Source organism: Salmo salar, chromosome ssa09, assembly GCF_905237065.1.
Source record: "Salmo salar chromosome ssa09, Ssal_v3.1, whole genome shotgun sequence".
Lineage (NCBI taxonomy): Eukaryota > Metazoa > Chordata > Actinopteri > Salmoniformes > Salmonidae > Salmo > Salmo salar.
In genome coordinates this window covers 156235371-156250370 of record NC_059450.1, presented here as the reverse complement: position 1 = coordinate 156250370, position 15000 = coordinate 156235371, and the positions used below count along the sequence as shown (strand labels likewise).

At 47.1% G+C, this 15000-nt stretch overlaps 1 protein-coding gene across 2 annotated transcripts in view; it reads right to left on the bottom strand.

Moving 5' to 3' along the window:
• Positions 1–13771, bottom strand: part of LOC106591056 (tyrosine-protein kinase receptor UFO) — a 99592-nt gene extending 85821 nt beyond the window's left edge. For both annotated transcript variants that reach the window (XR_006771251.1, XM_045724885.1), the window contains exons 1-4: positions 13050–13771; positions 8223–8427; positions 7708–7808; positions 7101–7283 (exon numbers count right to left, since the gene is read on the bottom strand). Coding sequence is in view for 1 of the 2 variants with exons in the window: in XM_045724885.1 (XP_045580841.1) it covers positions 7101–7283; positions 7708–7808; positions 8223–8427; positions 13050–13215 (655 nt within the window). In the remaining variant the exon portion in view is untranslated. The remainder of the gene's footprint in view (positions 1–7100; positions 7284–7707; positions 7809–8222; positions 8428–13049) is intronic.
• Positions 13772–15000: the final 1229 nt, after the last annotated feature.

The following is a 15000-nucleotide window of genomic DNA, read 5'->3' as shown; positions in this document are numbered from 1 at the left end:
CTCTACCACAACTAAAACACACTACCACAACTAAAACACTCTACCACAACTAAAACACACTACCACAACTAAAACACACTACCACAACTAAAACACACTACCACAACTAAAACACTCTACCACAACTAAAACACACTACCACAACTAAAACACTACAACTAAAACACACTACCACAACTAAAACACACTACCACAACTAAAACACTCTACCACAACTAAAACACTCTACCACAACTAAAACACACTACCACAACTAAAACACTCTACCACAACTAAAACACACTACCACAACTAAAACACTCTACCACAACTAAAACACTACAACTAAAACACACTACCACAACTAAAACACACTACCACAACTAAAACACACTACCACAACTAAAACACACTACCACAACTAAAACACTCTACCACAACTAAAACACCACAACTAAAACACTCTACCACAACTAAAACACACTATCACAACTAAAACACTCTACCACAACTAAAACACTCTACCACAACTAAAACACTTCAACTAAAACACACTTCCACAACTAAAACACTCTACCACAACTAAAACACTCTACCACAACTAAAACACTCTACCACAACTAAAACACACTACCACAACTAAAACACCACAACTAAAACACTCTACCACAACTAAAACACTACAACTAAAACACTACAACTAAAACACTCTACCACAACTAAAACACTCTACCACAACTAAAACACTACAACTAAAACACACTACCACAACTAAAACACTCTACCACAACTAAAACACACTATCACAACTAAAACACACTACCACAACTAAAACACACTACCACAACTAAAACACTCTACCACAACTAAAACACTACAACTAAAACACACTACCACAACTAAAACACTCTACCACAACTAAAACACCACAACTAAAACACTCTACCACAACTAAAACACCACAACTAAAACACTCTACCACAACTAAAACACTCTACCACAACTAAAACACTACAACTAAAACACTACAACTAAAACACTCTACCACAACTAAAACACTCTACCACAACTAAAACACTACAACTAAAACACACTACCACAACTAAAACACTCTACCACAACTAAAACACACTACCACAACTAAAACACACTACCACAACTAAAACACTCTACCACAACTAAAACACTACAACTAAAACACACTACCACAACTAAAACACACTACCACAACTAAAACACTCTACCACAACTAAAACACCACAACTAAAACACTCTACCACAACTAAAACACCACAACTAAAACACTCTACCACAACTAAAACACCACAACTAAAGCACACTACCACAACTAAAACACTCTACCACAACTAAAACACCACAACTAAAGCACACTTCCACAACTAAAACACTCTACCACAACTAAAACACTCTACCACAACTAAAACACTCTACCACAACTAAAACACTCTACCACAACTAAAACACTCTACCACAACTAAAACACTACAACTAAAGCACACTACCACAACTAAAACACTCTACCACAACTAAAACACTCTACCACAACTAAAACACCACAACTAAAGCACACTACCACAACTAAAACACACTACCACAACTAAAACACTCTACCACAACTAAAACACACTACCACAACTAAAACACACTACCACAACTAAAACACTCTACCACAACTAAAACACTACAACTAAAACACACTACCACAACTAAAACACACTACCACAACTAAAACACTCTACCACAACTAAAACACTCTACCACAACTAAAACACCACAACTAAAACACTCTACCACAACTAAAACACCACAACTAAAGCACACTACCACAACTAAAACACCACAACTAAAACACTCTACCACAACTAAAACACCACAACTAAAGCACACTACCACAACTAAAACACTCTACCACAACTAAAACACCACAACTAAAGCACACTACCACAACTAAAGCACACTACCACAACTAAAACACTCTACCACAACTAAAACACCACAACTAAAACACACTACCACAACTAAAACACTCTACCACAACTAAAACACTCTACCACAACTAAAACACTCTACCACCACTAAAACACTACAACTAAACCACTCTACCACAACTAAAACACTTTCCTACAGTGTGATCTAACAGTCAAATAGGGCCACACGCGACGGGCGCTAGCACGTTCCTAAGTTGTTTTTAAGTTGTTCCTATGTTCCTACGTTGTTACCATGATAACTACGCCACATAGTGTGTTGTGTTGTCCGGGGAGAGGACCATGCCTTCATTGTTGTGGTCCGTGTAAGGCCGGAAAGAGGACAGGGGGTTGCGAGAGCTATGAGAGAGGGAGGGAGCGAAGGAACGTGAGGGAGGAAGGAGAAAGAGGGAGGGATGGAGGGCTGACCACTGACTGTGTGGGTGAATGAACACATCATCACGCGGTTGCAAAACACACCCCCCCCCCTTCTCTTTCTCTCTTTCCTTCCCCAATATATCCGATTCCCTTTGGTCAGCACATCTCAACTACATCCCCTGACAGGAGCATTATCTGCGACTGGAGACCTGACTCATAAAGTTCAGTATGAGTCACGTTCAAAGTATATCAGTGAACTGTCGACTTTTTGACTTCGGCACCGCTATTACAACAGTCTTATTTTGATGTCAGAATATCGACGTGAGCTTGAGAACCCGTCATTTATTCGTTAATAGGAAATACATGTATTTCCATGACAACTTTAATAAGCTGTTTTAGATTGACCAAAGTAGATATTTTCAAATACATGCAACTTAAAAAAATATATATATATATATATGTTATATCACAATATGTTGATTATTTTGAACGTTAGAGCAACCTTGAGGGAATCCTATTTGAGTGAGAAAATTATACTCATACTGTATTATAGGTTAGCTATACAAAACCTTGCTGAGAGCATATATCCAACTGGCAATGTGTTAGAAACAATAATATAAACTATTGAAACCAAGACTTTAATAGAATTGCTATTGGTACAAGTGTCACGTCCTGACCTTAGTATGCGGTCATTTTTCCCTAGTAGATTGGTCAGGGCGTGACAGGGGGGTGTTTTGTCTATGTGTTTTGGGTTTTCTGTTTTCTATGTGGGTTGTCTAGATTGTCGTTCTATGTTGTATTTTCTATGTTGTGGCCGGGTATGTTAAAAAAAAAAAAAAAATGTAAAAATGTAAAATGTATGGTTTCCAATCAGAGGCAGGTGTTTTTCGTTGTCTCTGATTGGAAACCATACTTAGGCAGCCTGTTTTTCATGGGGTTTTGTGGGTGGTTGTTTTCCATTTCGTTGTTTGTACCTGACGGGACTGTTGTTGGTCGTTTTGTAATTTTGCAAAGTGTTTTTCATTAAAAGTAAATACGAGCACTTCACACACCGCATTTTGGTCTCCTTTAGACGACCCTTACTACAACAAGCTGGAGGGAATGATGGAAATTAACTAAAAATATTACAATTAATGAAAACATACGTTTAATCCAGTATAAACTAACCTATAGAAATGATTATACAACAAAACAAAATATTACAAATTCTACAGCACAACGGCAGAGTCACGTCTAAAAGTGTAAAACTAGTAATGACTTAATAATTCAGGCCTTCTGGGAATGTTATGATGTTCAAACGTTATGGACAGAGTTAGAAAAACTGCTGTCAGAAGTATTACAATGTTAACTTACTTTTAATTTGTCTCTCTGCATATTTGAAGCCGTTGGCGTATTAGGGTGCAGTGAAAAAAAAATGGAAATCAACCAATCCTCAACGGAAAGGTCAAATTCTTTACTATCGAAAAATGTAAAGTGAGTGGGCTACGGAGAGAAACAAAATGGTGCAGTTCAAATCAAATCAAAATCTAATTTTATTGGTCACATACACATGGTTAGCAGATGTTAATGCGAGTGTAGCGAAATGCTTGTGCTTCTAGTTTGAGGCCATGTGGCGTAAAGTGATGTGAGGCTAGTGAGGGCTGGAGGTGAGGGCTAGTGGGTCTGGGCAGGGGGATGCTGTCGCTGGTGCTGGAGGTGAGGGCTAGTGGGTCTGGGCAGGGGTGATGCTGGTGCTGGAGGTGAAGGCTAGTGGGTCTGGGCAGGGGTGATGCTGGTGCTGGAGGTGAGGGCTAGTGGGTCTGGGCAGGGGTGATGCTGGTGCTGGAGGTGAAGGCTAGTGGGTCTGGGCAGGGGTGATGCTGGTGCTGGAGGTGAGGGCTAGTGGGTCTGGGCAGGGGTGATGCTGGTGCTGGAGGTGAAGGCTAGTGGGTCTGGGCAGGGGTGATGCTGGTGCTGGAGGTGAAGGCTAGTGGGTCTGGGCAGGGGTGATGCTGGAGATTTAGGTGGAGGTGAGGGCTAGTGGGTCTGGGCAGGGGTGATGCTGGTGCTGGAGGTGAGGGCTAGTGGGTCTGGGCAGGGGTGATGCTGGAGATTTAGGTGGAGGTGAGGGCTAGTGGGTCTGGGCAGGGGTGATGCTGGCGCTGGTGCTGAAGGTGAGGGCTAGTGGGTCTGGGCAGGGGTGATGCTGGCACTGGAGGTGAGGGCTAGTGGGTCTGGGCAGGGGTGATGCTGGTGCTGGAGGTGAGGGCTAGTGGGTCTGGGCAGGGGTGATGCTGGAGATTTAGGTGGAGGTGAGGGCTAGTGGGTCTGGGCAGGGGTGATGCTGGCGCTGGTGCTGAAGGTGAGGGCTAGTGGGTCTGGGCAGGGGTGATGCTGGCACTGGAGGTGAGGGCTTGTGGGTCTGGGCAGGGGTGATGCTGGCGCTGGTGCTGGAGGTGAGGGCTAGTGGGTCTGGGCAGGGGTGATGCTGGAAGTGAAGGTGATGTTTTGGATTGTTGATAAAAGATCAAATAAAATAAATCTTGTAAAAACATAATCGGTGTGCAATGTTTACTTGCTTGTTTGTTTATGTCATAAAAACTGAGTTGGCCTGGTCAGGAAAAACTCCGACCTTATTTCCTAAATATATAGCTGTATGGGTTAAGCTCTGATAGTGAGTGGAGGTACAAGGCCGGAGATCCACAAATAGATCCCAGCAGGCTGAAGTGAAGGGGAGAGAAGGGGACATTTCTGTGGGGGAGTTGGTTGGGTTTGGGACTGGGTGGGGTTCTTGTGGGTCTGAGGTTGTATTTGAAGAAGCAGAACCAAGGGAATGTCTGGCTGTGTGCTATGGCTGGCTGGCTGACTGACTGACTGGATGGCTGACCTGCTGGCTAACTGGCTGACTGACTGACTGACTGGCTGGCTGACCTGCTGGCTGGCTGGCTGACTGACTGACTGACTGGCTGACCTGCTGGCTAACTGGCTGATTGACTGTGTGATGTGGCTGGCTGATTGGCTGGCTGGCTGTGTGCTGTCGCTGACTGATTGACTGACTGACTGACTGATTGACTGACTGACTGGATGGCTGACTGGCTGGCAGACTGGCTGGCTGTGTGCTGTGGCTGACTGACTGACTGGCTGGCTGCCTGGCTGTATACTGTGGCTGGCTGACTGGCTGGCTGGCTGTATACTGTGGCTGACTGACTGGCTGGCTGGCTGCCTGGCTGTATACTGTGGCTGGCTGACTGGCTGGCTGGCTGCCTGGCTGTATACTGTGGCTGGCTGGCTGGCTGGCTGGCTGTATACTGTGGCTGGCTGACTGGCTGGCTGGCTGGCTGTATACTGTGGCTGACTGACTGGCTGGCTGGCTGCCTGGCTGTATACTGTGGCTGGCTGACTGGCTGGCTGGCTGCCTGGCTGTATAGTGTGGCTGGCTGACTGGCTGGCTGTATACTGTGGCTGGCTGGCTGGCTGGCTGCCTGGCTGGCTGGCTGCCTGGCTGTATACTGTGGCTGGCTGACTGGCTGGCTGGCTGCCTGGCTGTATACTGTGGCTGGCTGACTGGCTGGCTGGCTGGCTGTATACTGTGGCTGGCTGGCTGGCTGTATACTGTGGCTGGCTGGCTGCCTGGCTGTATACTGTGGCTGGCTGACTGGCTGTATACTGTGGCTGGCTGGCTGGCTGTATACTGTGGCTGGCTGGCTGGCTGGCTGCCTGGCTGTATACTGTGGCTGGCTGACTGGCTGGCTGGCTGCCTGGCTGTATACTGTGGCTGGCTGGCTGGCTGGCTGTATACTGTGGCTGGCTGGCTGGCTGGCTGGCTGACTGGCTGTATACTGTGGCTGGCTGGCTGGCTGGCTGGCTGACTGGCTGTATACTGTGGCTGGCTGACTGACTGACAGACTAACTGCAAATGGCCGTGTCGGTTGGATACAGACGTAAAGCCATCTCTCTTTACAGGCCTATTGACTGACTGAATAGTTGTGTTTGTGTCAGCCCATTCCTTAGCTGTGAGTGTCCTGTCAACAAACTAACTATAACATTAACAGGGAAGTGATGAGCACTACACCACCCACCACCCACCACCCTGACTGAGTCCCCCACCACCCACCACCCTGACTGACTCCCCCACCACCCACCTCCCCACCTCCCTGACTGACTCCCCCACCACCCCACCACCCTGACTGAGTCCCCCACCACCCACCACCCTGACTGACTCCCCCACCACCCACCTCCCCACCTCCCTGACTGAGTCCCCCACCACCCACCACCCTGACTGAGTCCCCCACCACCCTGACTGAGTCCCCCACCACCCACCTCCCTGACTGAGTCCCCCACCACCCAGACTGAGTCCCCCACCACCCTGACTGAGTCCCCCACCACCCACCTCCCTGACTGAGTCCCCCACCACCCACCTCCCTGACTGAGTCCCCCACCTCCCACCTCCCTGACTGAGTCCCCCACCACCAACCTCCCACCTCCCTGACTGAGTCCCCCCACCACCCACCACCCTGACTGAGTCCCCCACCACCCACCTCCCTGACTGAGTCCCCCACCACCCACCACCCACCTCCCTGACTGAGTCCCCCACCACCCACCTCCCTGACTGAGTCCCCCACCACCCACCACCCTGACTGAGTCCCCCACCACCCACCACCCTGACTGAGTCCCCCACCACCCACCACCCACCTCCCTGACTGAGTCCCCCACCACCCACCTCCCTGACTGAGTCCCCCACCACCCACCACCCTGACTGTAGAGGGGGACAGGGTCTACCTGTTATATTGACTGTAGAAGGAGACAGGGCAACATGGTCCTGCAGAGAGTTTAGAGGGGCCCCGTCCTGCAGCCAGATGACTCTGACGGGCTCCGGGGGGCCGTGGGCCACACAGTGCAGACTCAGAGACACATTGGCTACCACCGACTGGTGCTGAGGCTCCACCGAGAAATGAGGAAGACCTGAGATGGAGAGAGAGCTTTAGTTTTAGAGCTTTAGTTTTAGTGGTCCCCATTCCAGTTAGAATGAAGAGGGGGAGAGAAGCAGACAGAGAGAGAGAGAGAGAGAGACAGAGAGAGAGACACAGAGAGAGAGAGAGAGAGAGAGAGGCAGACGGAGAGAGACAGACAGACAGACAGACAGAGACAGTTACAGAGAGAGAGAGAGAGAGAGAGAGAGAGATAGACAGACAGAGAGAGAGAGAGAGACATAGACAGTCACAGAGAGAGAGAGAGAGAGAGAGAGAGAGAGAGAGAGAGAGAGAGAGAGAGAGAGAGAGAGAGAGAGAGAGAGAGAGAGGCAGACGAGAGAGACAGACAGACAGAGACAGTTACAGAGAGAGAGAGAGAGGCAGACAGAGAGAGTCACAGAGAGAGAGATCCTCACCTTCTAGATGAATGTGTCCTGCTACAGACAGAGTTTGGTGCCCCTCTGACATCACAGCACAGCGGTAGGAACCCATGTCAAGTAGCTGCACCTTCTCTATCCTACACACACACACACACACACACACACACACACACACACACACACAGTCAGTTTAAATCAACCTGGTTTCCAAAACAAAACAGTAGACAAAACAAAACCAGACTAAACATGAAACAAGCAGCAAGGTGGGTTGAAGGAAGGGACGGAGTGTTATGTGTAGGAACAGTGAGCAGGTGTGTGTGTGTGTGTGGGGGGGGGGTATAGACCAGATACAGTCTCAGACAGATGGACAGATACTAACAGATAGGTGAAGAAACAGACAGACAGACAGACAGACAGACAGACAGACAGACAGACAGACAGACAGACAGACAGACAGACAGACAGACAGACAGACAGACAGACAGACAGACAGACAGACAGACAGACAGCCAGAGCAGACAGAGCAGACAGACAGACCAGTCCCTTCCTACCGGAGTGTGCTGATGACCATCCAGCTGCGTGAAGCGACAGGAACCTGTATTTGGTTGGTGTCTGCGTACTCCAGGGGCTGTCCATCCCGCTGCCAGACCACATCAGGGGGGTCCTCGCCCCCCCAACCCTGCAGTGTACACATCACCTTCACCGGCTTCCCAAGCGATGACGTCACGTTACCGGGGCTATGGATGAACCGCAGCTCTGACAGGAAGAGACAGAAGACTGGTTAGCGTCATATTAATAATAATGATATATTCTATTTAGCAGTATGAGTTGTCCCAGCAGGAATACAACCCACAATCCTTGGCATTGCAAGTGCCTACCAACAGAGGACCACCTTCATAGAATACTAGTTGTTGTTTATACATAATATACACATGTACTATTGTCTGCAGCAAAAATGTATTATTTTATCCAATAAGATGCTGTGTTTGTGTAAACATGATTCGCTTTATGTCTTGGGCCCTGAGTTTCTCCTGGTCAAGTCACATGGCCAGGTCACATGGTCAAGTCACATGGTCAAGTCATATGGTCAGGTCACATGGTCAGGTCACATGGTCAGGAGAAATATGGAATTGTTTTAAGAAACTCATACCGTGGATCATTTTGCTATTTGAATTTTACGATCCCTTTAGGTATCAAAAAAATATTTTGTATTATTTGATAAAATACTGAATTTGGCCTTTACTACTATAGCTCATAGAAACATATTGAACAACATTCATAAATGGCAAGAAAGACAGTTAAAAGATCAATCATAAGGACTAAAGTGTTTCTCCTATATCTAGAAGAATATTTTACCTTTATTTAACTAGGCAAGTCAGTTAAGACCAAATTCATATTTTCAATGACGGCCTAGGAACAGTGGGTTAACTGCCTTGTTCAGGGGCAGAAAGACAGATTTGTACCTTGTCAGCTCAGGGATCTGAACTTGCAACCTTTCGGTTATTAGTCCAACCCTCTAACCACAAGGCTACGCTGCTGCTGCTGCTGCTTAATGTAAGAAAGCTCAGGAAATATGTGTTTTTTTGGACACATATTTAACCCCTTAGTCAATAAGCTACTTCATGTGAGTATGCTAATGGAAGGCCTTAACCCGGCCTGTCTCCTTAACCCGGCCTGACTCCTTAACCCGGCCTGACTCCTTAACCCGGCCTGACTGAGGAACTGACCTGTGTGTCTGGGACAACGGCTCCTTGTTAGAGAGGAGTGGTAACACTGGGAGATACACACACACACACCACACTGTAACAGGACAGGTACAAGATACACACACCACACACACACCACACTGTAACAGGACAGGTACAAGATACACACAACCACACACACACACACACACACACACACACACACACACACACACACACACACACACACACACACACACACACACACACACACACACACACACACAGATGCATTGCTCACGCTCACCCACCCGCTCTGCCTCCCTACCAGTTCAGCAGCTTTACATCCCTCCGGACTCGGGATCTGAACTGGCGACCCTCTGGGTCCCTCTTTCTAACCGCTAGACTACCTGCCACCCGATGTAATGTTATGACAACTGTCTTCTGGTAGATGGAAAAAGCTTTCCCCCCCAAAAAAACAATTCTCAACTAAACGTTAACGACAAAGTATTCTATGTCTCATCTGCAAGAATGATATCATGATTATTTGGATTAATCCGGTGGCCATTTTGTTTTGAATACTCTGCATTCATATGAGCGCCACAGAAACATCGTTAACCAATCAATGGTCTCTGGCTAAACCACACCTCTTGATGTTGTCGTGGACTTAGAACCTCCACTTTTGTTGTTTTTCTATTTAAAAAGTGTAATTTTGAGAGCAAAAACGTGAAGAGAAAAAAAGAAAAACAAAACGGAGAAGAAAAAAAATCAGGCAAGAAAATATATACCAGATTTAATATTTATATTTATATATATATTTATATTTATTTATTTATATAGGGCCCTGATATTGTCTTCCTCTATGTTAATTTATTGTCCTAGCAACAGATACACCCACTCCTACACACACACACACTCCAGTTCACTAACTCACGCCAGTAAAGATTTTCTCAAGCTTGTCAACCAGCCTTCTCCTCGTCTGTTTCACTACCGACCTCTTAACCCCTGACCCTTGACCCGTAGAGGTCCTCTGTTCCGCCTAACCAAGTCGCTCGTACACACACCACATATTCAAACATCCATCCTGTCTGCCTCAACTCTCAACCTCTCCACCGTCTCAACGGAGCTCAACGCAACGGATGAGAGTTTGTTTCACTTCCACAGAGCAAAACGGAACGGAAAATAAATAGATTCACTTAGAGTACACCTGCATTATAGACATCACACATACAGAGACACACACACGCTAACACACACACACACACACACACACACACACACACACACACACACACACACACACACACACACACACACACACACACACACACACGCTAACACACACACACACACACACACACATATACACACACACACACACACACACACACACACAACACACACACACACACACACACACACACACACACACAGAGAGAACAGCTAAGAGAGTATAAATGAATGGGGCCCGGTAACTGTCTGCCTCAACGCTTCACTGCCTCCGTGTGTATAATATGTTGGCCTTCATCGTCTTCCCTTCATCTTCATCCTCTTGGCCTTCATCTTTCAGCTGATTCCTTTTAGAGTCGTGACCTTTCTGTCACCGGTTTTAAAAGAATGACTTCACTTCCTCTCTTCTGCTTCTCCTCTTCCTCCCTTCTTCCTCTCTACTGTCTCTCTTCTATATTCAGTTAATAATAATAAGCTTCTCAGACATCTGTGAGAACGTAAAGGTTGAGCTCAGACAAGACTGTGTGTCTGTGAGTGTGTGTGTGTGTGTGTGTGTGTGTGTGTGTGTGTGTGTGTGTGTGTGTGTGTGTGTGTGTGTGTGTGTGTGTGTGTGTGTGTGTGTGTGTGTGTGTGTGTGTGTGTGTGCGTGTGTGTGTGTGTGTGTGCGCGTGTGTGATTATGTGAGTGTGGCCATATTTATGTGTCTCTAGGGAACAACACTTCAGTTAAACTGGTCCATCTTCTCTCTTTTGCCCCGTAGTTTCCCTCCCTGCTCTCTTTCTCTATATCTCCTTCTACCTCTCCTCTCCTCCTTCTACCCCTCCTCTCCTCCTTCTACCCCTCCTCTCCTCCTTCTACCCCTCCTCTCCTCCTTCTACCCCTCCTCTCCTCCTTCTACCCCTCCTCTCCTCCTTCTACTCCTCCTCTCCTCCTTCTACCCCTCCTCTCCCTCCTTCTACCCCTCCTCTCCCTCCTTCTACCCCTCCTCTCCTCCTCTCCAATGGACAAGAACGTAGTGCAGATATTACACCAACCCTGCATCACTCCCTTTATCTTTCTGTCTCTTTATGTCACATAACTCAGCATTTCCCCTCCACCCCTCCACTAGATCTCTCCCTCCACCCCTCCATCCCTCCACCCCTCCACTAGATCTCTCCCTCCATCCCTCCACCCCTCCCTCCACCCCTCCATCCCTCCACCCCTCCACTAGATCTCTCCCTCCATCCCTCCACCCCTCCCTCCACCCCTCCACTAGATCTCTCCCTCCACCCCTCCATCCCTCCACCCCTCCATCCCTCCACTAGATCTCTCCCTCCACCCCTCCACCCCTCCATCCCTCCACTTGATCTCTCCCTCCACCCCTCCACCCCTCCATCCCTCCACCCCTCCACTAGATCTCTCCCTCCACCCCTCCACCCCTCCACCCCTCCATCCCTCCACTAGACTCCCTCCACCCCTCCATCCCTCCACCCCTCCACTAGATCTCTCCCTCCACCCCTCCACCCCTCCACTCCTCCATCCCTCCATCCCATACCATGCTTCTAGATTCATCCCTACACATTTTTCCCACTCCCCTTCTCCCTCCCTCCCTCCCTCCCTCTCTCTCCTCCACTTTTGTCCCCGTACCCCATCCATCATTGTGTTCTACTGAATCACCCTGACCCTGACTCACTCACAAGCATCAGCATTACATTTTTCCCCCTCCCTCACTCTCTCTCGCTTCCCCCCCCATGCCCCTCACGCCCACACATCTCACTCCACCCTCCTCCCTCCGTCTCTTCACCATCCAAATACCAACTGAAGCATCAACATTAAAGTAACTTTCTCCTCTTTGAAGTCTGGGTCAGACAGTAAATGACATGAGAGTCTATCTAACCAGTCATATCCCTCCTGCTGTACTCTCTCTCTCTCTCTCTCTCTATCTTTCTCTCTCGCTCTCTCTCTCGCTCTCTCTATCTATCTTTCTCTCTCGCTCTCTCTCTCTCTCTCTCTATCTATCTCTATCTATCTTTCTCTCTCGCTCTTTCTCAGATCAGATCACAGACTGGGGAATGTTCAAAAACACATGATCGCACTACCCAGGATGTTGTTGAAATATCAATGTTATTTCAAGTATCAAATAATTGAAATGATTATTGAACAACAGTCAGGACATACCGCTGTTAATATAGATAACTGTTAGATACATGGGGATAGGCGTGGTGATAAACACACATAAACACCTTTTTGGGCAGAGCAAACAAAGTATCTAGGACGTATCATCATCCTCATCACCTTCATCATGCTCATCAGACTGTAAAGTACCCAGATGTTACCCAGGATTGTCAGCAGCACTTCACAGTCATTTACTGTAGGACTAATTGTTATTTTGTTGGTACATGTCATTTGACTTAATAAAGATTTTGGAGGTGAGATAAAGATGATAACGATTAGGAATGAAGATGAGTTGTTAATAAGACTTACCTGTCAAAGTGCTTGCAGATGCTGAACTACAAAATGCGACGAAAACCAGTATCCCCAGGGCCAGCCCCTGTGACCCGCTCTCCATAGCTGTCTCTTGGAGCGACGCACTTCTGCAACAGTTCACGGTTCCAACTTTTAACTTGTTGGATGTAACTCCAGTCCGCATCACCGCATGCCAATAAACTCTCACCGGTTCTGTTAAAAATCTCTGTTGTACACTGAACAGTTTAGCCGATGTTCTTCCTGACTGTTCGTGATTTTAAATCCACAGGTATTTCTTCCACTCGCTATCACTCCTCTCTTTCCCTGATTCTCATTTTATGTTACAGAAAAACAAATTTTTCAAAACCTTACCACGATACCGTCCTGGAATAGTTACTACTGCCTACTGCCGTTTTATCTCCGGTCCGAAGTTTAAAAAAAATACAATCTCACGGACAGACACTTTTCTCTCAGCGCAGAAACTGCGGATAGTCCATTGTTTGACGGAAAAAACCCCCAGCAAAAGTAGCTCCAACCTTTTCAATCAACAATCAAGTTGTTAAAAAAGTTTTTCTTGGAGGGGGGAGTAAGCTGGAAGTGTATTTTCAAACCAGTGTTCGTAGCCGTCTGTTAATCACAGAACTGCTTCTCCACCAAGTTGTTCCGTCCCTATTCTTTTCCTTCCTCACACAGGTTTCAAATTCCTTTAACTCAAGTTCTTTCCATTCTCTTGCCTCCTCCTCCTCCTCCTCCTCCTCCTCCCTCTTGCCTCTCTCCCTCCACCCTGTGCCTCTGCGTGATTCTCAGAGGATGTGAAGAAAGCAGACACAGCTGATTGTCTTCAGGACAATTCCCAGTCTTTTTTTAATAAGCCTGATTCCCACCTCCTCAACAGTAAATCACTTATTTCCCTCCGTTCAAACCCAGTAGCGCTCACTCACTCAGTCACTCACTCAGTCACTCACTCAGTCACTCAGTCTAGCCGACTACTCATTAAGCTACCGACTAACTACATGTTCATTTAAACACAGTACGCTATGTTTAAATATGATAAATGTATGACAGAATATACAATAGATCAAAATATCATATAAATCAAGTGTTATTGATGATGTTATTATATAATATGTTAGATGTTATTAATTCGTATCCCATTATATTTATTGGATTTGAGGATTCTTAAAAAGGTCCCAATGCAGCCATTTTTTAAAAAATTTTTTTTTATCTCAACATCTAATACTTTCTGTGATTGTTTTCAATTAAAACTGTCAACAAGAAACAAAAACAAAAAATAGCTTCTTCTTGTAATGGACATCATCCCCTGCTTGCTTAGCGAGGACCACAAACACACGTGACCGTCTTCCGTCATTCGAGCGTCTTAGCCGATCGAGGGGGAGAGCCTGACCTGTGATGTGATCTTTCTGTCTGAGAGGAGGGAGAAGGGGAGAGAGGGGGGAAGAGCCTGACCTGTGAGGTGATCTTTCTGTCTGAGAGGAGGGAGAAGAGGAGAGAGGGGGGAAGAGCCTGACCTGTGAGGTGATCTTTCTGTCTGAGAGGAGGGAGAAGGGGAGAGAGGGGGGAAGAGCCTGACCTGTGAGGTGATCTATCTGTCTGAGAGGAGGGAGAAGGGGAGAGAGGGGGGAAGAGCCTGACCTGTGAGGTGATCTATCTGTCTGAGAGGAGGGAGAAGGGGAGAGAGGGGGGAAGAGCCTGACCTGTGATGTGATCTATCTGTCTGAGAGGAGGGAGAAAGGGGGAGGCAGAAAGTTCACACACAAAGAAGCAGCGACATCATGAATAATTGATTTGCAGGGTAGGAGGGGAGAGTCCTTGTTTTTCCCAGGAAAACTCCTCTATGCCTGGCTGGAATGGAGCTGCTCTGGCTTCAGCTTGTTGGGTCCTAGGGCCACTTTCATTAGCCGGACACTGTCCTATGCCGTAAAAGAGGCATGTTTGTTGATCTTAACAA